At 37.6% G+C, this 27,699-nt stretch overlaps 1 protein-coding gene across 1 annotated transcript in view; it reads right to left on the bottom strand.

Moving 5' to 3' along the window:
- The window catches only part of HTR3B (5-hydroxytryptamine receptor 3B), a 238,977-nt gene that overhangs the window by 18,372 nt on the left and 192,906 nt on the right, over nt 1-27,699 (bottom strand). Inside the window, exon 9 of the mRNA XM_044079463.1 lies at nt 7,038-7,244. Within this exon, the coding sequence (XP_043935398.1) occupies nt 7,038-7,244 (207 nt within the window). The remainder of the gene's footprint in view (nt 1-7,037; nt 7,245-27,699) is intronic.

Genomic DNA, 27,699 nt, shown 5'->3' with positions numbered 1-27,699 from the left:
ACCTCCCAGCTAAGTGGTGCACAACTGTGCAGCATGGACATACTAGCCTCTCTGCTGCAGGCAATATATCTGTATGCCTGCAAGTAATGCCGGTGCAGTGAATGAGGCTGCCTCCCCTCCATCCAGGATGAGTGACCTACCATTGGCTGCTCACCCCCATCCTTCTTTACCCAGTCCACCCAGTACCCATGTCACTAGTCAAACACGGATCACCTGAGGTACAGTCAATCCCTGTATCACAGGACTCATCATCATCATGAGCACCTTTTTCCCATTTTTTTTCTACATGGGGTCGGGGTATCATGTTAACTGTTGCCAACTCTCAATTCAGTGCCACACTCCTGCCTTCTTCAGCACTCATGCCTGATTGTTGCAGATCTTCTTTCACACAATCCATCCACCTCTTTGCTGGACATCCTTGCTTCCTCTTACCTTCTTCCTGTCTGTCCCAAATCTTCCTCACCAGGTCATCTTCTGCTTTTCTACATGTGCCCAAACCACCATAATCTGTTCTCTTTGTTCTTTTCTGCAATTGGAGCTACATTGGCTTTTGCTCTTATGTCCTCATTTCATCTGTCCCACAGTGAGCATCCTACCACCTTTCTCAGGCACTTCATTTCCATCACCTCTAGCTTCTTCAACTATTCTGCCTTTACTGCCCAGGTTTCTGTACCATACAGTAGTACTGGTCGCACCACTGTCTTGTACACCTTGCTTTTCAGCTTCTTTGGCATTCTTCTGTCATAGACTACACCTGATACTCTATGCCAGTTGGCTGCAGCCCCTCTGATTTTAGCTTTGACCTGTTCATTCAGACTTCCCTTCTCCTCAACCATGCCTCCCAGATACTTGAAGCCGTTTACCTGTTCCACCATCTTCCCTTCTATCTCTATTCTCAGCTTCTTCTGATCTTCCCAATTTGCTGCCATCACCATCTTATTTGTGCTTAGTTTCATTCCATGTGCCTTTGTATTTGCATTCCATTCTCCAATCCTTTGCTGAAGTTCTAGCTCAGAGTCTGCCTGTACTGCCACATCATCTGCATACAGCAGCTTTGTTGATCTGTCCCCTCCAACCTGCTTGCTAATGTAGTCCATCACCAGTATAAACAGCGGTGGGCTCAGAGCTGAACCCTGATGTACACCCAATCCTACTGGGAACCCCTCTGTGAGGTCAAACACTGTTCATGCTTGAGTCACTGAGTCCTTGTACATAGCCTGCACTAATTCTACCAATGTTTCCGGGACTTCAAACCACCACAGTACTGCCCAGATTAGCTTTCTTGGACCTTGTCATATGCTTTCTCCAAGTCTAGGAATGCCCAGCTTGACTCTCTCCTCATTTCTAGCTTCTTCTCACATATCTGTCTCAATGCAAACATCGGGTCAATTGTGCTGCATCCTGATCGTAACCCAAACTGTTCATCTCCCATCTTACATTTTACTACTCTGCATATCTGTTTATCAATCACTCTCTCCAGAACTTTCATGCAGTGTGGTAGGAGTTTGATCCCTCTGTACTGCCCACAGTTGTGGATGTCTCCTTTGTTCTTGTACACTGGCACAAGTATGCTTATTCTCCAGTCATCTAGGATACGCCTTTCTCTCCACACTGCTATTAGTACCCTCAGGAGCCATTTCTCCCCTATCTCACCCAGCATCTTTATCATATCTGCTGTCACCTCATCTGAGCCTGCTGCTTTCCCTGGCTTCATCTTCCTTAGTGCTGTTCTTACTTCTTCTAAGGTGGGCTCTTCTTCTTCTCTAATTGTAGGCTGTTTCTGGGGCAGTACAGCTTCTGTGGGGGTTTCTTCATTCAGAAGCTACTGAAAATACTCCTTCCATCTGCCTTTGATGTCCTGTGAACTGGTAAGCAGGTTGTTCCTGGCATCCCTTATGAAGACTGTCTAACTATCTTCTTTATCTTTCTGTCTTTGCCTTGCAACCTGATATAGTTTCTTTGTGCCCCTTACTGAGTCACTTTCCAGTAGTTGGTAGAGTGCCTCTGATGCCCTGTTCTTTGCTATTGCAACTTCTTTCTTAGCTTCTTTGTTAGCCAACCAGTAGTCCTTCCTAGCCTGGTCAGTCTTTTCTGTCTCCCACGTCTTCCTGCACTCCTTCTTTCTTTTGATGACTTCCTGGACTTCTGCATTCCACCACCAGCCTTCCTTATGTACCTTATTTCCATACCTGGCTCTGCCACATATCTTTTCTGTAGTCCTAACACATACTGTTTTTAGGCGTTGCCACTCCTCTTCAACTCCACCTATTTCCTCCTGTTCTTGGGGTGCTAGAGTCCTGAGTAATTCCTTGAACTGCTGTACTTTCTCTCCAGTCAACTTCCAGGTCTTTAGTCTGGTCTCTGTTGACCTTAGAGCCTTCTCTGACCACTGTTTGCAGCTGATTGTGGCAACTAATGGTTTATGCTGTGGGCTGACAGTTTCACTGGGGATGACTTTGCAATCATGAATTCTACCCCCAGTCCCTTTTCCTTACTAGGAGGAAGTCTACCTGAGTTGCATGTTGGCTACTCTTGTATGTGATCTTGTGACTGTCTCTCTTTCTGAACCATGTGTTGGCTACTATCAAGCCATTTGCCAGAGAGAAGTCTAGAATGGCTTCTCCTTCTTTATTCCTGTTACCCCACCCATGTGGACTCAGGCAGTCCTCATATCCTGTTCTGTCTGTCCCGATATGTGTACTCAAGTCACCCATTATCAACACCAATTCATGTTGTCCTGCTTTATCTAGTAGGTACTGCAACTGCTATCAAAGAACTCTCTCTATGATTTTTGCACTGTCATGAACAAACATTTATGGTCCATTGCTTGTTTATGGTAGGAGCAGTAACTAAAGTGGTACTGGTCTTATTTAGTGAATCAATACTATGCATATGTTGAGCCATTGGCTCTGACACATCAATGATAAAAGCAGAAAGGTATGATGAAGTAATTTATGTCTAAGTGGCTTAGTCTCAAAGGCTCCCCACACTGTCACTACTTAGTATGATAAGCTATAAAATTATTGCATCTTAGAGGTCCTGGTTGTTCTAGATAAATAACAGCTTTATCAGTTTTCAGCTTATCAAGCTTAATAAGTGATGCTTGAATTGTCATGATTCCTTACCAAAGTAGTATTTCATAAAAATTCTAAATTCCCTGTTACAGACATCTCTGTCCCACTCACTTAATCCCTTAAATATTGGCATCAAGTTTTCTCTTGTTTATGCCTGGGTTGGTCAATCATCTTTGTGCATCATTTTACAGTGAGATAGCTTGTTTCCATGGACACTGCAACGTATCAGATGCTGCAACACATTTCAAAAGGAAATAATGTGAGATTTCAGTCAAAGTCTAAATGGTTGACAGGAAAGCTGTAAGGCTTAGGGGTCCAAATGAAGAGATAATAAAATCAGCAAGAAAAAGAGAGTAGTACTGCTGGAACTGAGTTCATCCTCAGGTCTTGGTGAGTAACTACACGAGGTGGATCCTGTTTTCACTAAATCTCACCAAGACAACACTGATATATAGACTGTATTTTACATAACAAATATCATGGAGAGAAGTAGGTTAATAAATACAAAAAGAAAAGTTCCAGGATAAAAAAGTGCCCTATCTTGGTATACTCACTGGTGTCAGAACTGGAAAAAAAATGACAGTGTAGAATCCACAAGACAGGAAACGATCCCTACAATGAAGTTAGACCAGGCTCAGGGGGAGGATGTCCCCCCACCCGTTGTAGACGGAAGTAGTAGTCCACAAATACTGACAGGCCAAAAACAGCCATAAAAATGAAACAGTGGACTACAAAGGATAAGAAAGAAAATTATGCATTGTTACTATTATGCAAGAAACCCAGAACTTCCAGATAGAAGATTTCCAAAAAGATTAAGAGAAAAAGTCGAGGAAAGAACTTGCACAAGAAAAACTGTCAAAAGGTTCAAATGCAAATTTGTGTTCTTTAATGCAACATATCCATGGAAAATCTTATATATACCAAGAAACATTGGGCAGTTTGAAAAAGAAGCAACTGATCAAGTTGAAACACATAAAGTACAAAACCTAGAGATTTTTGAAAGGTATTAAAAAGATATATGGACATGGGAAAGAAATAAAAATCTGATATGGTACGATATTTATGCAAAGGAGAAAGCCAAATTAATTAATACATATAGGCATATGCATCTAAATTTGGAAAATTTCACAACACAAAAAAATAAGATCACAAAGGGGTAATGTAGAACAGAAGATTAGTAAAGCAGAAATCAAACAAATAGATGGCGAAGTTTTGTGGAATATCTAAGAAGTGAAAGATTTAATGTAGAAAGTCTAAAGCAGGTTATGTCACAGCATAATGGAGCAATAAGTCCCAAAGTGAGGAGAAACAGGTGGGGCAGGAGACATCTGAAGAAATATGGACATGGGAAAGAAAAAGAGAGTTAATATGGTGCGATATTTATGCAAAGAGAGAGTTAATATGGTGCGATATTTATGCAAAGGAGAAAGCAAAACTAATCAATACAGAAAAGCAGTGCCAAAGATATTTGAAGAGAAATAGAGGCAAAGACATCCTGATATGGAAATTTTCACAATACAAAAAAATAAAAAATAGGCAGTATAACAAAAGAAAGTCATATGGAACAAAGGATAAACCTACATTGATTAATTACATTACAGTGATGATGAAACAGTGGCAAACCACTTTGTAGCTACGCTATGATAAAGGACAATTTATTATCCCAGGGATAAAAATTAAAATCTGCTCTTTTGTCTTGTCCTTAACCCATTAAGCTGTCAACTTAATAGACTGTATTATGATTACAATTTGGCTCCTAGAAAACAACAAAGTGGAAAGACTGCTTATCTTCTTTTTGTGAATGATTTAAACCTGTATAGTTCCTCAGATGAGGAGCTGAAAGCACAACTACAAGTGGTCAAAACTTTCTTAGGAGATATAAGAATGTCATTTGGTCTTGATAAATGTGCAAAAGCAACATTTAAAGCAGGAAAGCTGCAGCACCAGGAAAATATCAGTCTGGGACAGGAATGTGACATAAAGGAAGTTGAGCAGGCGGAAGAGTATAAATATTTGGGAATTGATGAAGGATCAACAATAAAACGTGAAGAAACGTGAACAAAAAACTCAATAAGGAATATTTTAGAAAACTAAAATTAATATTGAAAACAGCCTTGATGTCTAGGAATAAAGTCCAAGCTATAAACCAATTTGCTCTTCCTATTCTAACTTACAGTTTTGTGTTGCTTGACTGGCATCAAAAGGTATTGGATCAGTTGGACAGGAAAACAAAAAGAATGCTTCACAATTATCAAATGATATATAAAAAGCAGTGCATGCCAAGATTATATATTCTTCATTCTGATGGAGGTATGGACCTCCTCGAAATTAATTACATGTATAGCTCTGCCGTCATAGGACTGCATATGTATTTGTTGACCTCACCAGATTCAAACATAATGAAAGTTTTAAAACATGAAGAGAACAAGTTTAAGATGACTTCCATGCTTAGTTTAGCAGAAGCATATTGATGTCAAGCAGGAATGAAAACCAGACCAGAAGAAGACAAAAATCAAGCAGTAAATGAATATGCCAAAAAACAAAAGAAAGACTAGAAGGAGAAGGATTAGATGAGAAGGCAAGAAATATGGAAAAGGCCTAAATACAGTTGCAAGTACAGAAACAACCTCATGTTGATCAGGATCTGATGCAGGAATGGTTAAGGAGCGGAGCATTTTAAACCAAATGACTGAAAGGTTAATATTGTCATCCCAGGATGGTGGACTATGTGCACACTGGTTTACAAAGTCTATTGAAGATGTTGAAGAAACAGAACTGGAACCAGTCACACATCCTGTTGCTGGGTGTGATACACTAATGGCAGAGGGCCTACATACTGAAAGGCATAATAATGTGGCAAGACTGTTGTTTTGGGGATTGTGCAAACATTACAATATTGAAGTAGCGAAGCACTGGAAACATGTGCCACAAAATATTATAGAAAAATATGAAGTTTATATCCCATGGGATCACCCATTATCAACAGTTCATAAAATAGATGTAAGAAAACTGGATACATTAGTCCATTAAAAGAAGACAAGAGTAGCATTGATCATTGAAATTGTTCCACCCGGTGATTACAATGTCTTACATACAGACAGACACAAAATTATAAAATATGAGGATCTGCAGGCAGAAACAAGGAAATGTGGAAGAAGGATACCTAGACAGTTCCGATAGTTTTAGGAGCAATGGGTCTCATAAAAAAAAGATTTTTACAGCCATCCTTAGATATGCTACTGATACATGTAACTCTATGAATTGCAGAAGAAGTTAGTTATCGGCACATTGCGGGTCCTGCAAAGACCACTTTTGGGTAGCATCAAAGATTGAAAGAATATTCATTTTACAAACTTTAATCATACTTTGACTTAGGAATGGGGCCCATTCCCGTCATGGTATTAGAAACCCAACAGCTGCAGACTTGTGTGCTGACAGGAAACAGAAAACTAATTAAATTGTGCTTTTCATATATGGTCCGCTAAACTTAAATGATCAAAGGGAAAGAAAAGTAGTATAATGAGAAAAAGCTTGGAACTTGGATGTAGTTGTCCTTTACAAAGGTAAGAAACTTACCAAAGAACCATAAGGCAAAATATTTTGCTTTTCACTATTTGTGTTGTATATGCTATAGCTGTTTTATGTGTAATGCAATGTTTCCTGTTAAAGCTTTAGTCTTGCTTTTATACATAAATGTCTGTAGGTTAAATAATGACAAAAATATTTATTTAGTTAAATTTCACATTTACAGTCTAGTGTCTTATCTCTGTCTATTTGATTACACCTTTCCAGCAGGGATTTATAAAGGACATGTTAAATTTTTCTTACCATTTATTATTATTATTATTATTATTATTATTATTATTATTATTACTAGGGGTAAGTGTAACAACAAAGTGATGATAACAGTAATTATGATCCATAATTTTACAAAAAATGAAGAGACTAAGTTTCTGAACTAACCTGTACTGCCACTCATCCCCTTTGGTGTTTTCATGTAAGGGAAGATGTTTTCTCTGCATGAATAGAGGGAAGAAGATCCTGGGAGGCAGCAGTTCAACATAGTTACTTCCTGGAAACCCTCTTCTTTAGCATGGAGAAGCTTCACCAGAAAAATGGATTTCATCAAGCTTAGACATAAAAGTGCCATGCAGACAGCAAAAAACACACCTGGAATAGATGGGAAAGGCAGCATAAATCAGAATTTTACTAGACTAATTTTCAACAGAAGTAAAATGTTGTATCATTTTTGGCCATAAACTAGTGACAATTGCAAAATTTCATTAGATAGTCCCTTTATGCATAGCAGAATCCTGCACTTTTTTTTATTACAGCACCATTTCGTTGTTTTACCTTTATTATTATGTGACATTTTCAAAGTATTTCCTTTGTATTGTCTTATCTAAATTTATAAACATACTAGTAAAAAGATCACATGAACTGAGTAACCAATAGGATCAAAAGGAAATGTAGGTGAGTCAATTATTTTATGAAAACCGAATAGGTAATCTTCTTAAAGTGCTCGCATATAAAACAACATAATATGAGTAACATCAATAAAAAACATCAAAATCTAAATAATGAAAAAATATCCATTAAAATAAAACAAAATGAAACATTGACTACATAGATAAATTATGCCAATATCTTTGCCTCTGTAAAAAAACATGTGATATTAATTGTCTGGTTGAGACCTGGTAACCAATCAGCTGCCAGGTCTATCTGCCAAGAAGTCTCCCAACATTCTAGTGAAGTTTTGAAATCACCACAGAAAACATCAGATGTCTCAGTATCTAGAATAAAAAAAGAAAATTACTCAAACTCTGAACACACACAAGCATGCTTAGCCAAGGCATTGGACTGATGTATTTTCCTAATGGCCAAAAGATGTTTATAAATTCTCCTGTTTAAAGATATAATGTTTTTTCCTATATAAAAATCATCACAGGAGTTACAATTGGCAGTGTAAACAACATTTTTGCTGCTATAACTGTATCTTCCCTTGGCCCATATTACCCTGTTGTAGTGCTTATATTCAGCCGATAAAAAATTACTAATATATCTGCACTGCTTGCAGTGTCCACAGGAGAAAATACCAAAAACAGTCGAAGAATCATGTGACCGCTTGGCAAAAGTATTTCTCTCAAGAAGGGACTTGATGTTAAATAACTTCTTTTTATCACCTATGACATTTCCAAGTCTGGATTGCCAAGTAAAACTTTCCAGTTGTCACCAATAATATCCCTTAAAAGCCACAGTTAATTTGAAATTAGTAGAGGAAAGGCCAAAAGGAAATGCTTACTTCTTTCACTATCAGACAATGATAAACCTGTGTGCATGTTATATACATTACTTGAGTTACTTAAAATGGGACATGCAGAAAGGAGTGCACACAGAGAGGCATGCAAAGTAGATACAATTAAAAAAAAAACAAATTTAGTTCGAGCTGGTCACAATGTGCCTGGAGAAGAGTACTGCTGATGGCTGGAAGTGCTTTGATGTGATGAGGGCTTTGCAAGTGTCCTTGCTATAATCTGCTGCATATTACAGAAGCCTAATTAGGAATCAATGCTCGAGCCTGGCGGGTATTTGCAAAGTGTTTGTGGATGTTTAATAAAATTCCCAGTTCGCTGTAACTCATCCTGGAGCCCTGGCACTGCAGTGAATTATGAACATTCTTCAATTGGTAGTGGTGGCTACAGCAGACAATCTGCTAGTTTTGTTCTGTCCTGTTCTGGGCCACTGGCATGCCACTAACTGGCAAAGTCACGTCCACCATGTGCGCGTATACACACACACACGTGCCAGTCCAGGATGAAAATTAAGTTATTTCACCTCTGTCTCTCTTGTTGCTCCATTCGCTCTCTCTCTCTCTCTCTCTCTGCTTTTGCAGTCTCGACTCCCATCATCACGTAGTTCTTGTTGCTCCATTCGTTTTCTCTCTCTCTCTCTCTCTGCTTTTGCAATCTTGACTCCCATCATCACATAGTTCTTGTTGCTCCATTCGTTTTCTCTCTCTCTCTCTGCTTTTGCAGTCTCGAATCCCATCATCACGTAGTTCTTGTTGCTCCATTCGTTTTCTTGCTCTCTCTCTGCATTTGCAGTGTTGACTCCCATCATCACGTAGTTTGCTCATCATTTATTCCTCCTTCCCTTCTTCATTCATTCCATCTGTCCTTTCATCCTATAAACTAACATGATGATGATGGTGATGATAATAACAATAGTAATGCTTTTAGTTTTAGGGACAGATAGACAAATGCAATTAACTGCAAGAATTACAGTTTCCTCTTCAGGATATAGATATTTATTGTTGACATGGTATAACCAAATCCGTATTTCTTATGACTTTTGTTAACCTATAAAGTAAGTGTGTGCAGCATTCACTGCTATTACACTAAGTTACAAAACAAAAAAAAAACTTACAACACGTACACAAGCACACGCAGATGTGTGTGTGTGTGTGTGTGTGTGTGTGTGTGTGTGTGTGTGTGTGTGTGTGTGTGTGTGTGTGTGTGTGTGTGTGTGTATCTGCATCACTACAATGATTTTGTAGAAAGCAATAGAAGGTGTTAAAATTTGTTGTAAAGACAGAACATTTGCAGCTATGGATGTGTTCTCTTTACTACACACAAAGCAGTTGAATTTTTAAGTAGGCATATTCATTATAGGAGTGTCAAAACTTTTGATTTTATAGCACATCTTACTCGAGTGTGTGTGTGTGTGTGTGTGTGTGTGTGTGTGTGTGTGTGTGTGTGTGTGTGTGTGTGTATGTAAACTGCCCCAGTTTCTATATGGTGGTGGGTAGAGAATACTACAGGCATGAACCCTGTACCTTTGGCCCAGGTGGCAAGAGCCAAAATTCCCTACCCACCACCATTTGTAAAAAAAATTGCAGATTTTTGCCTCATATTTGTTCTGTTCTGTTCCTCATAAAATCTGTGGTTTCTGTACTTTTGTGTCTTTACCCAGTCAGTGGTGCAGTGGTAGCATTGTTGCCTGACAGCTACAGGTTCTTTGGCTTGATTCTTGGCTGGGGTGCTTTCTGTGTGGAGTCTGCATGTCCTCCCTGTATTTGTGTGGGTTTCCTCTGGGTGCTCTGGTGTCCTCCCATCTTACAAAGATATGTGTCTGGAGTGTTTCTCCCTGGGCCTCTGCTGAAAATTGGCTTTTGTTCCAAGTCAGACTTTCCTGGTTAACAAATGTTAAATAAATAAAAATGACAAGCATTTGAATTTCAGACTTCATATTCTTCAGAAAGTACATGGTAACACAAAACCTTTTATTCTAGCAATTTTCTAAGTTTATAAGATGGATATTTGACATTTGTCCCTATTTTTGGAACTGTATTCACCCATTATTGGCTTCGTCCAGGTGTTTTGTGCTAAGGTTGAGAGCTATGGTAAGAACTGAATTCATTGAATATGTTTGGGGGCTGTATTCCCCCATTACTGGCTTTGTCCAGATGTTTTTTGCTAAGAGGTTGAGTGCTATGGTGAGAACTGAATTCACTAAATGGTAGGCATTTAAGTTTCAGTCTTCCTCTCTTTCACAAAACAGCTGATATGGCATAGTGGTATGTTGCTCTGACTGTTTTGCACAGGGTCCTAGATTCAAGACTTGGCAGTGAAATGTATGGTGGTAAAACAGCATTTTATTCTAGCAACTTTCCAACATTATACAAGCAATGTTTAAAAGGTGTCCCTGTTTTTTGGGCTTTTGTCCCCCCCAATGCATTTTGGCCTTTTCCAGATTTCTTGTGCTACAAAGTTCAGAGATACAGCTGAGTGTTGAATAGATTTTACTAGGAGCTGAGAGCTGCAGGGGAGCAAAAGTTTAGTGCTGCTTATTGTGAATCTGCTTGCATTGTTAATGGCACTACAGGTAGTGTACTTGCTTTTGATGCAAAAAGTTGTGGGTTCTACTCCCACAGTAGGCAGATGCATTGTTGATACTGTACTGTGTTGCAAAGGGGGTGGATGCTGCAGTCCTTTTTGGTGAAGATACCTAGTAACTATGAACCTGGTATCAGTTTGCCATCCATTCCCTATTGCAATATTACTAGCTTATCATTTTTTTTAGTGTACCATGACTTAAGCAATTTATTCCTCAAGGGTAACAGGTACTTTATTTGTAGATGAAACAATGAAATATAAAGTTGTTTGCTAGCAGCAACCTCTTTCATTAGTTCATAGGTTCATAGGTAGGTATTAGGCTATCTGCCAGAGGGCATTTATAAGCCTAGCCAGAGTGTGTCAGCTTTCGCTGCCCCATTGATTAATTAACTGATCCTCTGTCAAGCAGAGCCAATGAAGTGATCCCAGGGGTGTATTTTCTGTTATCCATCCACTCGTCAAGGTTTTTCTTGAAAAGTGTTAGTGAGGGGCTCTGCCTGATGTAATTTAGAATTTTGTTCCAAAGCATGGGGAGTCTCTGTGACAGGAATTTATCCCTCCAGCATGTTCTATTTATTGTTGTGGCGAGGTTTAGCTCACTAGAGCGTGTGGCTCACTGTGACTTGGATTTCTTTAGGTGGAGCATGTCCATTAATTCTGAATTGGATATGGCTTTGTAAGTCAGGCAGAGATCACCCCTGAGTAAGCAATATGCCACTGAATACAGCCGGAGTTTTTTCAGTTGGGCTGCATAGGACATATGTTTGAGACCAATAATCCTCTTGGTGAGGTACTTTTGTGGTCTTTCCAGCTGTTGGAAGTGTCTTGTGAGGTACATCCCAAATGGGGCATTGTACTCTATGATGGGTCTAATGAGTGATGAGTAGAGGGGCACTATAACCTCTTTATTTCTAGATGCAAACCCTTTAGTAATTAGATGGGCCACATAGAAGGATTTCCTAACTACTTTGGCAATATGATTGTCAAAGGAGAGATTACTATCTACCTGGGTCCCCAGATCTCTTATTACCTCTTCTGTATTAAGGGGGCTGCCACCTATCTGGTAATTTGTGGGTGTTTTGTTTTTCCCAAATGGGATAACTGTGCATTTTTGGCATTTAGCTTGAGGCCATGACTTTGACACTAGGTGTCCATCTCAGTAAGGCCCTTTTGGAGGATATCCATGTCAGCCAGAGAGTCAATTATGGCTCCCAGTTTGCAGTCATTGGCGAACTTGGTTAGCCTTAGTTCTCCTGTGTTTGCCTGTACTTCTGAGAAGTATATCTGAACAGTAGGGGTCCCAGGACTGAGCTTTGCGGGACACCACTTGTGACTGGTTTAGAGTTGGATCTGGAGCCTGCTATTCTTACCATGTGAGTTCTGTCTGTAAGCCAGTTGGCAACCCATCTTGTGATGTAGGGGTTTATGTTCAAGCTGGTGGGTTTTCTGTAATACCCAACTGGGGAATGGTGTCAAAAGCCTTGGCGAGGCCAAAGTAGGCTGTGTGAACCACCTTTCCCTCATCTATGGTATTGGTGACTGTCTCGAAGAAGTCAACCAGGTTTAGTAGGCATAATCTGCCCTTAACAAAGCCGAACTGGGTCGGGTCAAGTGTTTGGAGGTCCCCAATGTCTTTGTTAATGAGTTCCATGATGATGCGCTCCATAGCCTTGCAGACCAGGCTAGTCCGGCTTATGGGGCGATAGTTACCAGGGTCAGTTGTGGCCTCTCCTTTGTGGAGAGGAATAACCGTTGCTGCGTTCCATTCTATGGGCACATAGCCTGTGGAGAGGCTGAGGTTGAACAGCGTGTTTAGGTGGAGGGTTAGTTCGTTCTGTAGTTCATGCAAGACGCAGCCTGGGACACCATCTGGTCCCATTGATGCTGTGTTTTTGGCTTTTGAAAGGGCTGTTTTCACCTGTGCGTCTGTGATTTTTTGGACACTACACTTTTCCGGTATTGTTGGGGCCCTTTTGGAGGTGAGAGGGGTGGTGTAGTTTGCACTGAATCTATCTGCCAGGATGTTGGCAATATCAGTAGGTTCAGTATATTTTGTGCTATTTTGCACTAGTTCAGTGCATATCTGTGAGTTGCCACTTAGATTCTTAACATAGCTAAAGAAGGCTTTGTGGTTATCTTTTGAATACTTGGCTATTTTTCTTTCGAAGTTAGCCTTGGATGATTTCATGAGGGACCTTTGTTTCTTACTGATACTGATCAGGGATGTCTTTCCTTCTTGGGATTTGCTTTTTTTTCTGAACTAGTTTCCTCCTTCTATTGTATAGCCTGTTTACTGCAGGGGTCCACCAAACTGATTTCCTTCTCTTAGAGGAGTGAGTCTTGGATTTGCTAGGGATGGCATGATCCATGCATCCTTGTAGGTGTTCATAGAGTGCATTTGTAAAGGTTTCTGCATTTGGGCAGCGTTATCCTTTAGCGTGGGGGCTGTGAAACCTACCACCTCTGTCTTAAGTAAGGTGAAGTTTGCTTTAGAAATGTTTTTTACTGTGGTTTCCTTAGTTGGGGGTGGTAGTGGGGTGTGGACATCCAGAGTGATTAGTTTATGGTCTGATCTAACCAGTGACAGGTTGACCTTTGGTGTGGAACACCTGTCGCCCATGTTGGTGATGACCAGATTCAATATGTTTTCACCTCTGGTAGGGGAGTTTACCAGCTGATCCAGGGCATTTGAGTTAATGAATTCCAGGAAGTGCTGGGCCTGGGAATTTGTACTCGAGTAGTTTTCCCAGTGAATGGTAGGGTAATTTAAATCGCTCAATATCAGGGTGTTTGGTAGGACCTTCATGTTTTTCAGTGTCTCCAGAAAGGTGGAGTGGTGGTCCTGGGTCATGGAGGGTGATCTGTAGCAGGCCACAATTTGCATTGCAGATTTGCCCGATGTTAGTTGCACATGGATGATCTCAGAGGTATCGTGCTGCGCCACTAACCTGGAGGTGTAGGTATCTTTGATGAAAATGGATACACCCCCTCCTTTTGTGTTTTGGTCCATGTTCTGTGGCCAAAATGTGTGGTATGAGTTGTAGCCCTGTAGTGCTGTGGTGCTCTGTGGAGCCTTTAACCAGGTTTCAGTTACTGCACAGATGTCGACGTTCTCCATACTGAGGAGTGCTTCGAGCCCGTGCATTTTGAGATTTAAACTCCTGGCGTTGAGTAGCATAACCATCAGTTTTTTGTTAATTGTGCTGTTTACGGAGGTGGGTTTGACTTTTGAGACTTGCCTAAAAAAGGAACTATGGGGGCAGCAAGAGCCTTGGCCAGTATTTGAAAGCCTAGGGATGACAGGTGCAAGCCATCTCTTGTGAAGCAATGCGGCCTGTCGAGCATGCCGTCCCAGGCTGACAGACACTGGATCCCCTTTGAATGACATCAGAAGCTTAGCCAATTGTTGAAATTGATCATTTTTTCTTTATACTGAGGTATCATTCTTGGTGAGGGCAGGATGCTACTCAGGGTCAGGGTCATACCAGCCTGGGCTACATGATCAGAGAGCTCTTCCATGACTCTTTTCATGTAATCCAGGGAGGTACGTCTCAGGTCATCCACACCAACATGAACAATGACAGAGTCATATTTGTACTTGTTCTGGAGTGACCTGAGTTCTTGTGTTATGTGGTGGATTCTGGCTCCCAACAGGCAGCTAACAGTGACCTTCTGCTTGTCCAGCCTAGTGAGTGGGACATCATTGTGCCTGACTATAGAGTCACCTATTACTAGTGTGTTAGGTATGTTATTTCGCCTTAAGGGCTGTAATTGTGCTGCACACTGATTTTGTGTTTTATGTGTTGTCTGGTTTGTGACAGGAAGTGCAGGTTGTTTGGGTGTCTGCTTTGGAGGTCTCTGATGCTTTTGCAGGTTTTTATTTAGAGCTTCCAAGTATGATTTTGTGAATTTGTGTGCATTTTTTGCCAGTGCTGTTTTAGTAGGTCTGTGTGCGGCTGGAGTTGTGGTGCAAGTGTTAACCTTCTCCTCTTGACTGTCTGTTCCAATCTTGGGTGGAGACAGCTTAGCTTCCAGTTTGGCTCTATAATTGCATCTCTTGCATATGTTAGTGTTTTGTGGTAGGAGGAGAGGGCTGTCTTTGTACATGAGGCAGTTGTAACATTGCTTCAGGATAGCCAGATTCACCAGCTGGACTGGAGAGTGCACCTGTGGTCATGCCTGAATAGTAGGGTGAGCTGCTTAGTCGCTTGGTTGGTGAGGGGTGAATAAAGAGCCTTGCCCTGATGGGCAATCAATGTCAGGATATATTAGTGCTTGCTATTGGGTCTGAGCAAGTGCTGGGCTGTAAGATGCTTTTTCAGTGCTTAAGTTGAGAGTTAGACTAGTTTCAAGGGAAAAACTGAAGAGGAGACTTAGTGGAGCCAGGAATAATTTAACCGTAGCTAATCAGCAGTGCCCGGCGAGCAAAACTGTGCAAAAGCAGTTTTTATAGTAGGGAAATGAAAGAGATATAAATTAGCCCAAAATGGCCAATAAACTACTAACTTCTGGGCTGGAGCCACTCCTCCAGGGACAGATAGGTTGCTCAAAGCTCCAGAGTTACAGATCTCTTTAATGTGGAATTATTTAGATGACTTTTACTTCTTCAGTGATTGTGCATATTTACTGATATTGGTGGACTGTAGAAGTAGACTTTTATGATGGAAATCTTCTGAATTGGACAGTTTTGTCATTATTGGTGCATGCATTTTGTTTTGGTTTCATTGTTTACTGGAAAAATGTTCAAAACAATACATTTAAAATGTCCTCTAAAGCTGTACTGTATTGTACAAGGAATACAATTTAATGCAGTCAGGAAAGTGTAACAAAAGCATGTGTATGTTTTGTGTGCAAGGGGCTTGTGATTTGAAAACAGTCCAAAGTTAATCTTTATCTGCCACTGGCAAAATGTATTTTCTTTGAATGTGGGTTTCAATGCTGATTCAACGAATGTGAGTTTCAAGGGCAGAGAAGTTTTAATGCTAAGTCTGTTTTCATTGTGAGACAGCATTGCTTTGTTCAGCAGATATCCATTAGTGTTTGTGCTGTAAAATGCAAAATAAAACTTTCAAATGAAGTCTAAATCATCGTAGAAGTAAAGCAGTATGCACATTAGTGTTTATGGTAAATGGGGTGAAATAGCCAAGTAATGGTTCATTGGAATGGCTGCAGGGGGAGGGGCTCCATTCGACCAAGATTTTGTGGGGGGGGGGGAGGGCGGCAAACTCAAAGACTGCCCTGGCTGAACTATACTTCTCAACTGTCCAGATTTTTGCAGAATGAATAGAATTTTGCTTCTTATTTTTGATTTGTTCCTCATAAAATTTGTGGTTTTCTGGCAAATCATTTAGGAATTAAGTCACTAAATAATGACAGACACTGAGTTTGAGACTTCATAACCTTCAGAAAAATGCATGCTAAAGCAAGACCTGTTATTCCATCAACTGTCTCAGTTTATACAAGAGCAATTTTTAGTACTGTTTATATGCTCCCCCAATAGATTTGGCCTTGTCCAGATTTCCTGCATTAACAGGCTGAGAGGTACATGCAATTAAATTGCTTTATAGAATTAGGCATATACAAACCTCTCAACTGCCCCCAATTCTGGCTCAAAATGTTGCTCTTCCCCTAATAATCCCTCTGCAAAATGGCAATTTTGGAAGAAAACATGGAGGGTTTACAATTAATAAATAACTGTAATAATCAGAGTTATAGATTACTTTTATTTCAGAAATGCATGTATATTCTTTTATTTTGTGAGCTGCTCAAGTTAGCAGTACTAATGTTAAAAAAGTATCCCTTCTTGACAGGTTCCCAGCTGTATTGTGTGGCTATTTTATATTTTTGCATCAGATTTTTTGGCCCGTTTTTCATAAAATTGTGTTTTTTTTTGGCAAATTAATGGCAAATCATTAAAGACTGAAGTTAGAAAATAATGACAGACATTTGAGTTTCAGATTTCATACCCTTCATAAAATTCATACTAATGCAATACCTACTATTCTATTATCTTTCTAAGTTTATAAGAGCAATATTAAAAAATTCTCTTTATTTTTGGGCCTTTGTCCCACTTTTGTGTACGGCTTTGTCCAGATTTCTTGCTCTTAGGTTGAGAGGTATGACAAATGTGTCAGGGCCATCACAGTCTGCCAGAGACATTTCAAATTGTGACATACTTGTTGCACCCCACTCACCCATGTAGTAGGATGTGTCCAAGCAAGACAAGGAGCAGTTATGCAGTGTAAATGTGCAGAGTATCATCCCATCCAAGGTAGACACAAGTACTACAGTGGCTTTTCATCTGTCCTTGATTTTGCAGAATGTTCTGGTTTCTGTCATATTTTTATACTGTTGATTTATGCTTATTATTAATCAGAAAGTGCCCATTGCTCTGTGTTTACGTAGCAATGCTTTAATGACCATCAGGTAAGCTTGTCTGAGATTGTAAGATGCAAGTAAGCTTTAATAAGCATACTGTTAAAGAACTACCAACATTGAAAGCCTTTCTGTTGTTGCCATGCAGAGAATACTTACATAACTAGATAACATATAAGCCTTGGGTATTGAAATGCATATGACGGTATTTGTAATAAAGGACTACATTATTTTAAGAAGCTCATTACATTTGTTGGAGACTTCCAATCATCTTTGCAAGCTTTACCTGTAAACTCAACAGAATGCCAATCTATCGTGTGTGGTCCATAACCTGTGCAGTAATCCTTTAAGCAATGTATATTGAGCTTGTTTCTTGTTTGCTTTTCACTTTTTACTTTGATCATGTTTTCCCCATGAAACAAGTAGATAGTTGTTGTCAGGCAGCAGGTCTTTCTTGGATAACAAACATTTTACAAGTGGGGGAATCACAGAGATTGCTACTTTCAGCATGTTACTTGGAACTTTAATAAAGCTGAATATAAATTATGATAAGAACTGCAGTGAAAGGAGAAGTGGTTTGAGTTGAGTGCTGCTTGTTTTTCTTATACTTGATTTTGACTGGCATTCCAGTAATGTATTTAAAAAGTAATTTATTTTTTCATGCCTCACAACCTTTTTGTTTCCATCTAGATATTAAGTACACTGTCATCCTGCCAATGCATTTAAATATTTTTTTCTTCTACACTTCATTTTGTCTTAACTGGACTCTCATAATGACGGTTTGGCATCCAGAGCAGCATGTTTAATTAAAGTTACAGTTTTTGTGGTTTTAAGCATAGCTCCCCCCTTTCTAGTTGGCAGCACCCCTTCCCATTGACCCCACCCATTCAGCTGTCTCCTACAGCCCCCATTGATTTGAAGTCACCAGCCGCCACTGGTAACTGCTACTCCAGTTATTTCTGTTGCTCATATTTCCCCATGCTCACAAAGCCTGACTTTTTTAAGAGCTGTGCTAAGAAAGAGGGGTGTGATGGCAGGTCCCTGTAACTACTGTTGTAGTTATTTGTATCACTTTAGTTTTATCATTAGTTTTTAATCATTTTATTATTGATTTTCATGCTATATAACACACTGTTTCAGACATAGTGAGAATAAGGAAGATGGCTGTCATTTATTTTTCTTTTGTCTGTGTTTCACAGCATTTTGGTACTTTGCTGTGAAGAAGCAAATTTAGTTTTCATTAGTTTTACCTGTGAATTAATATCTTTTTGAAGATTGTCCCTCCAATAAGGTATCATTTAAGATTAATCCCATTCTCTAATACATAATATTTCTAATACAATTTAGGCATACCTCCCAATTGCTTAGCTTAAGAATTTTGGATAGAGCTAAAAATAATGGGGGAAAAAGGCCCAAAATCAGGCACCAACTGTAAATACTGCTCTTATAAATTTAGAAAGTTGCTAGAACAGGTTTTGCATCAGCATTTATTTTCTATGGGATATGAAATCTGAAACTCAAATGTCTGTCATTATTTACTTATTTCAATCCTCAAAGATTTGCTAGAAAGCCATAAAATGTATGAGAAGCAAACCAAAAATATGAGGCAAAAATCTGGACATTCTGCAAAATTCTGGACAGTTGAGGAGTATGATTTCAGGTTCCAACTGAAAGTCTAAGGGTCACAATTATGTACCATAGAATAAGAAGGCTAATTGTATATATCTGGGATGTGGAACATGTTGCTTCACTAATGCAGTAGGATTAGTTCTCAGGTGTATAAACTGCTCAGTCAGTGTGCCGTGCTTGGTGTACCAATTATATCTTTATGCTGTTCTCATTGTGAAACCTGCCTTACTGCAAATAAACTCTTTTACTATGAAATGAGTCAGTCAGGTATTATGTGCTAATCTATTTAGTTATTATAATGGGTAAGTGAACGTCAACATGTGATTTTTATTAGGCACAAACCAGGAGAATATGTTTAGTTAATATACAGTGCAACAGCAATTTTCAGTAAGGCACATCAAAGCACCCTGTTTGCATTACTTATGAAACACCAGTATTAAACAGTGCATATTATGATACTCACTCACACAAGAAAATTAAATATGGTAGAGGAACATGGTTTAGAGTAAGACGTCAAAAAAGGCCATATAACATTCCAATGAAACTGTCCTAAAGCAAGATTAAGTGAAAAGAAATAACTGCTGCTAGAAAAGCATAAGAAAGCTGTTTGTGGTGTCATAGCTGCATATAATAAAAGTAAGCAGCCTGCCCTGGAAAGCCAATAGGAAGAAGTATGTGACAGCAAGAGTTTTAAAGGGAAGTAGTAAGGGAAAAGTAAACTGTGCCATATGAGATGAAGGAAGAGATGGGGAAAGCTAAATGTCAGCTTCGCAGATGGGCAAAGAGAACAAAAGTTAGGTTTTTTTGAATGCACAAACAAAGCAACTTACTATTTTAGTTACACGCTACTGTAGTTTATGCAAAATAGCTTGTGGCTGATGTTCAAAGCCACATGTTGTAGTAAAATAGTGAATAGCTAAAAGTCCCAGCAACAAAATGTAGTGCAATTAAAATACCTATAAACAAAAGCTGCATAACTCTGACACTTCAGACAACTGTCCTTTTTGCTCACTTACTAACTGCAGAAGTAATAGACAGGATGTTAATTACAAATACAAAAATAAATGACAGACTGATCCAAGCCTATATAACAGAACAAAACACCAGACATGTTGAATTTAAACTTTCAGACTTCAGGGAGGACTTAATGTGCCAGACTTACTCATATAATTTGTAACAAAACTGAGCCAAGTGAAATCAATAACATGTCTAAGGGCCATTTTAAATAACAAGATAGTCTGTACCGCAATGTGGATAGATGTTCAATTGAAAACAATCTGAGACAGCAGCATAAAGCACTAATCATTGCTAAAACCATATTCTGAAAGGATTATATTTTGTTTAATGATTCACTTAGGATCATAAAGCACATCAATAAGACATTTTTGAAGCAGTTTCCATCTCCTTGGAAAAATCCATATATTGAGTCATACTGCTAAAAGTTTATTAATGTATACAAAAGTAACACTGTATACAATTAAATGAATATTAACTACAGAAAAAAGTTAAGGATCAATAAAATGAGGTTTTTGCCAAAATAGGTTAGAGTATTTAATGATTCAATTATTTGTTTCAGTTGTTAACAGGAAATGACACACTGAGATATAATGCTTTGTTTTCAGCAGACCTGATTCATTAACCAAACAACAAGTACACAAAAGCATAAAACTGTTAATTACAAGCATTAGATGATATACCTACTGCAGCATAAATCAAAATTTGCTACAAGATGATAAACCAAAAATGATAATGCAGTAAAGCTTGACTACATCAATGAATATAAGCTAAGTCCAAATAATCTACTTATTAAGTGGGTAGTTTTAAAAAGTATGCAAACTCACAAGTGTGGACTTTGATGACAGCTAAGGATTCATCTGCATGTTTCACTACCTGCTTAATAATATTTTACTTAATTTATTATATGTGAATGTGCATGTATGTGTCTTATATGGAAGAATAGCCACTTCAAGGCTAGCAAGCTGGTGGTGTAAACATTAGCTCTAGATTAGTGTCACTGTTGATGTGACACCCTGACCTCAAGTGCAAAAATGGGAAAAGGGGTTATGGAAGAATGGATAGATGGATGGCTGGATGGATAGATGGACGGATGGATGGATAGATTGATTTTTTTTCTTTCTTGACCTGGTTAGTCCCATTGGGTTGATGGCTTCTTTTCATGGGAAATCCAAGGTACCATTCATATTAACTAGGGGAAATTTGACCAGGGCATTGGGGAACTTCCCAAACTCTTCATTGTTGTGAGTGTAAACCATTTTGGAAGAGCACTTTCTGTTACCATTCTAGGTGCACAAGCATACTGGAGGAATAGGGAGGCAGATAGGGACAGAAGATTATGGATAGAAAGCAAATGTCAAAACCAGAGAATGTGTGCCAGATTCTGAAGAAATATTTCAAAGAAACCTGTTTAATGGAGATCAGTCAGCAAATAATGGCTGTATAATTACAACCCTCTAGTTGGGAGGGCTGTGGAATAGTTTACTTATAAAAATGGTGGTGCAGAGTCAACCAGAAAATAAAGGAGATGCTTCCTGGGGGGACATTATGGAAAAAATACAAAAGGAGGATGCAGAGACAATCCTGAAGAATAGAGGTGAGATAGAAAAGAAAACATATGCAGAGAAAGTAAAAGAAGGCAACAGAGTAGCAGAAAGGAAGTTAGAAGAAAATGAAAAACAGAAGTACGTGGGAAGGATTCAAAGTAAAGAAGACAAAGAAATGGACAGGTATGAAGTTTGGAACAATTTAATAGCTCCTTTGTGTGCAAGCACATGAGGTAAAAGCATTTATTCTGATTAACAAAGAGACATATTGTGACATTATATTTGAGACTGTTTTTTCATCAATTTTTTTCTTGGAGAATATGAAAAAAAGAAAACTGTAACCCATGGAATCTTTATGTGATACAAGCATTTAACAGGGAAATAAAAAAGAAGATTTACACACAATTTCAAACAGAGGTAGAAAGAGAGACTTTGAAAGGACATTTGAAAGCTTTATGTAAAGAAGCACTGGACATTGCAAAGGTTTATGACAAAAGGGGTTTATGGACTGGTGATTGAGATTGTAATATTGTGCTATAAATAGAAACAAATTATACGTATACCAAAGATGATAAATGTGGAGTGGAATAGGGGTGTTATAAAATACTGGAGACAACCCAAAATATTTTGTGGAAAAGAAGGATATCTGATAAGTAACTGTGACAAAAGAAGATGTTATATTTGTGGGGAAATGGGTCATAATGCAAAAATTGTGAATTGAAATGATATAAATGTAACAAAATTGGACATGTATGGATGTATTACAAAAATAAAAATAAGAAAAAGGAAGAGAAGAGAACGAACAAATAGAAGAGGTTTTAGAAGTAGTACAAATAAAAAATAGATAAAAAAATAATAAAGAGGACATAGAAGAAGGTTCTGAAATAAGTGATGAAGATGACAGAAGCTGGGAGGTAGTAAAATGAAAATAATAATTATAAAAGAGTATAAGAAAAAAAAATTAAGGGGATAAGTACAAAAAAATAATAGCTAAACCATGGGGCTTGGTATAATGGTTAAGGTGTTTGACTCCCAGACATAAAGTACAGTGTTTGAGTCTCACCTTTGTGAAGGAAATTGGTTAGGCTTAGAATGGCCTATTAAGAAAGCTAGCCTAATAATTAGCTATGAACATATGAAACCATGACTCCAAGGAAAGGGGGAAAATGAAAATTTTAGCATACTTTCATAGGTTCATAGATTAGTACTAAGCTTAATGCCCTTGCGAGCCATTTTAAGCCTAGCCAATTATCCCGTGTGAGACTCAAACCCTGCACTGTGTGTTTGTAAGGCAAACACCTTAACCATTAGGCCACCTACCCACCCACCCTTTCTATAAGTTCTATATTCTTTCTATAAATGTGACTATTATTATTATTATTATTATTATTATTATTATTATTATTATTATTATTATCTTACATTTGTTAACCTGGTTAGTCCAGCTGAGCATTAGCTCGTTTTCAGTGGAGACCCGAGGAGAAAAGCTCCACAATCAGTATTAACATTTTACATACAGTCAGCAAGAAAATTGCATTGGCAGTTAAAACAATTAGTTAGAGAAATAACATTTTACAATAAAAATTTTACAGAAAACAGTTGGGTACAAATGTTAGAGATCAAACTGCAAAAAGCATTTACAACAAATCATACAGAAAAGCAGTAGAGTACAATGTCTGAATTCTTACAACAAAAACTTAGGTACAATGTCAATGTAGGGAAAACAGTGTTCATTATTTCTAAGTAGTTATATACAGTATAGGTACAGATGGAGTAGTAAGGCAATGTAGCGGTTAAGCAACGAGACAGAGAGGTAGATGAATATTAAGACAGACAGTGGGAAAGAAAGGGGAGATGAGAGATAGTAGCTATGGTTAGGTAGTTTCAGGGAGGATGACTACAATGGCAGGACCATTTATTTATTAGGTATTCCCGAGTGGCTAGTTTGAAATGTTTTGTTTGGTCAAGGGACCTAATTTCTAGGGATAGTTGGTTCCAAGTTGTAGCAGGGTTATAGTTATAGAGTAAACACCCTCATTTGGTTTTGGGTTTATAGATCTGTAGGAAGTCTTGGTCTGAGCTACATAGTGTCCTGGTTAGGGAATATTTAGTTATATTTAATTGATTGAAGGCTAGGGCAGAAAGATGGTAGATAGAGGATGGAGTGGATAATTAACAGTTGCTGTAGTAGCAGCAAATGAGGGAATTCAAGCCACTGCAATTGTTTAAGAGATAGGCGGTGGTGTGATTTGTAGGTTTGGTTTGCAGCAAATCTGGCAACTTTATTATACATAGTTTCAAGTCTGGTTATGAGTGTGGTGTTAAGATTTGTGTATAATTGAGAGCTATAAAGGAAGGTGGGAAGAAGAAATGCATGGGAGAGAGTTATTCTGGCTGAGCTGGTTAAATGTCTTTTGTTTTGGTAAAGGAGTCTGAGTTTCTGGTGAGTCTTTTTGATAGAGGTGGTGATTTGGAGATCAAATTTAAGTTGATCATCTATTATGACTCCTAGCAGTTTAGTGCTAGGGTCAGAGGTAATGACAGTGTTATTGCTAGATAGGATGGAAAATGTTTTGAGATTGATGAGTTTTTTGGGAGGAAGAGCAGGAGCTTAGTTTTCTTAGGGTTGAGAATTAATTTGTTGTCACAAAGCATGTCTCTATGGTGTTGAATGATGCTTGGGTAGTAGAGTGGAGGTCAGATGGATTGTCAGCAATGGTGATGACTGTAGAATCATCAGCATATTGTACAAGTGTGGAGTTGGGACACGAAGTGTAAAGTAGGTTGGTGAAAATATTGAAGAGCAATGGCCCCAGTATGGATCCTTGGGGGACACCCATTGGGACATCTAGGGGGGGGGAGAAAGAGCAGAGTGCCATTTAACAGCTTGCTGGTGGTTAGAGAGATAGCTGGAAAACCAGGATATGGTGGGAGGAGAGAATCTTAGGTGAGAGAGTTTGTCTAGGAGGAGGGGATGGGAGACAGTGTCAAAGGCTTTGGACAGATTGAGGAACAGACATGAAACTAGTTTATTATTGTCATGGGCCAGTGACACAGCATTAATGAAGGATATTAGTGCAGTTGTAGTGCTGTGTTTGGGATGAAATCCATGTTGTGTATGCGTTAGAAGGTTCTGTTGGAGAAGGTATTGCATTATCTGCTTGTGAATGCATTTCTCAAGAATCTTGGAGAGGGGAGACAGTATAGCAGTTGGTCTGAAGTTTGATATATCAGAAGAATTACCTCCTTTATGTATGGGTAATGTGTAGAAAGTTTTCCATATTGATGGAACGTATGATTCAGAGATAGATCGTTTGATCAGGATGGATGCTGGATAGGCTAGAGGTTCAGCAGCTATATGTAGGAAGTAAGAGGGTAGGTTATCAGCTGATGGGGGAACAGGTTTTGAGTTTAGAGAGTAGAGATTTAATATATTTAGTTGAGACAGATGTAAGAGAGAAAGAGTTAGAAGGAGAAGGAGGGGAAGATGAGAAAGTGGGGGGTTAGTATTTTTAATAGTAGGGAGATCATTAATTATGGTAGTTATTGAATTAATAAAATGATTGTTAAATTCAGTGGCAGTTTCTTCAAAAGTTTTATTTGGGCATGGGTTGGGAGGGGAAGGGTTTCCTGGATTAAGAATCTAAGAATTATAATTCTTATAATTTTTAAGAATTATAAGAATTATATTGTATTAAGAATACAGTAAGAAGAATAGGAATTCTGGAGTGGTGTAATGCATGTGATATAGATGCAATTATATTAGAAGATACAAGATTTTTAACAAATGAAGAAGGATTACAAACAGAGAAACTATGGGGAGGAAAGATAATCTGGATTTTGGGAATGAGAGATGTTCTGGAATAGACATATTCTATAGAAAAACATTAAAGATATTAGATGTAACTTTCAAAAAAATGGGAAGATTAACTATTGTAGATTTAAAATGGAAAGAACATGTATATAGAATTATAACATTATATGCATATAGTAACCACAAAGAAAAGGAAAGCTTATTTCATCAGATTTTAAACTATGTAGTGATAAATATGATTTAAGAGACAAGTATAGAAAGAAAGGAAATTATATAAGTAAGTGTTAGAAGTTGTAAGATGTGGTAAGTTAAAACTTTGAGACAAGAATTCATGGACTTACAAAAGGGGTATGTATGGAACTGAAATTGATTATTTTATAGTATCAGAAAGTTTAGTTATAGGAGATGGGAAGGTAGTTCAGACAGGATTTTCTAATCATTTTGCAATATGGCTAGAGATAAAAGAAAACAAGGAATATATAGAAATAAGCAAATGAATAAAAGGGATAAATGAGAAAGGATGGAATGAAGAAGGAAAGAGATTAGTAATACACTTATGGAAAGATCATAATACTATAAGAACATTTTATAAAAAAAAATGATCTGAATGGTGGATGATATTTAAGGAAAATATATAAAAAATGTTTTGTAAAGTGGCAATATGATGTGAGAAAGAAAAATATAAAATAACATATATTGATGCATTGAAAATTTAGAACATAATGACAAAAAGTACTTTGACAAAGAAAAAAGAATTATATGAAAGAAATCAAGAAAAATACAAGAATTACTATATGAGCAAAGATATTTTTACAAAAAAGAGAAGTATTGCATTACTTAAGCAGAGTAATAAAGGAAGATGGTAGTGTAATGACAGAAATAAAAAATGTAAAAGTAAAAACAGAAAGGACTCAGGAAAAGATTATGAATAGTGTAGTACAATATGTACAAGAAACATTTAAAGAAAAAAGGTAGCGAAAAAAATCCTGGAAAGTAAAAGTTAAAAAGTAACAGGAAAAAGTAAACAGGAAAAGAGAATAAAGAATTGGAAAAGGAGATTACTTTAAATGAACTAGATAAAGTATTAAGACAAGAGGAATAGGGTATGAAATGTATAAAAATTTAAGGGATTGGCAAAAAAAATATATATTTTTAAAGATTTTGAATTACTGGCTAAATGAAGCTTTTATGTATAAAGAATTATGTAGTGGAATACTTAAATTCATATGAAGGATATAAAATAGAAGAAAATTAAAAATGGATGCAAATAATAATTAATAATAATAATTATAATTTTTTTATGAACATAATGCAAAAGAAATTTGAAACTAAACTGGAAACTATTATGGAAGATAGCATATATAGTATAAGAGGGAAGGGATGTCAAGAATTATTAATGATAGAGAAATTGTGGATGATATTACGAACAGAAACTAGGAAGCAGAAATCACAATAGGAGACTTTCATAAGGCATTTGACACAATTGGACATGAAATATGTGTAATAATGAAAGACTATAATATAACTGAGAAAGTTAGGAAATTATGTATGTCAACATATTCTATGTGTAAAGCAAAAGTACTTGTAATTGGCTGGTTAAGCTAAGAGATACATATGAAGACTGGTTTAAGACAGGGATGTCCAATGAGTTGTGTACTTTTTGCATTAGTTATAAATGTGAAAGTATGTGAAATAAATTACACAATGAAGGAATTAGATATATAACACCTGAAGGGTTAAGAATTCTAGTTCTGTTAACATATGCAGATGACATGATAATAATTGCAAAAAACTAAATTTTGATAAAATAAGTAATAATTTGCCAAAATGTGTCTAGAGATGATATGGATGACTTTAAAAAAAGTAAAGGTTTAGGTGATGTAGTAAAGATCAGGGGTATATATTTTACAATTAATGAAATTTCTGTGTTAGGTATAAAATTTGGAAATAAAGATGTAAGTAGAGTTCAGTATGAAAAATCAATAGAAGAAATAAAGCAAGCATGTCTTCTTTGGACATCATATAAATTATTTAGACAAAAAGGCTTATTTGATAAATTCAGTACAGATGGTAAAAATATATTTAACAAGTGTATTTATGTTGCCAATAGTATTTGAAAAGGAATTATTGCAGATATTTTTTCATTTGTATAGGATTCTAGATTAAACCCAGTAAAAAGAGGAATTTTATATGTAAATAAAGAAGGACAGTTAGGGATAATAAACATAGCAGTATATACTGCTTCATTAAACTTGTACAAAGTGTAAAAGTGGATAAATGATAAAGACGAGAAATTAGTAACAAAACATAAGTATGATAAATTTTGGGGTATGGTTAAGAAGAGTGAAACA

Source organism: Protopterus annectens, chromosome 8.part0 (genome assembly GCF_019279795.1).
Source record: "Protopterus annectens isolate FY-2018-M chromosome 8.part0, PAN1.0, whole genome shotgun sequence".
NCBI classification, from domain to species: Eukaryota; Metazoa; Chordata; order Ceratodontiformes; family Protopteridae; genus Protopterus; species Protopterus annectens.
The sequence above is the reverse complement of the archived record's forward strand: the minus strand, read 5'-3'. Positions and strand labels throughout refer to the sequence as shown.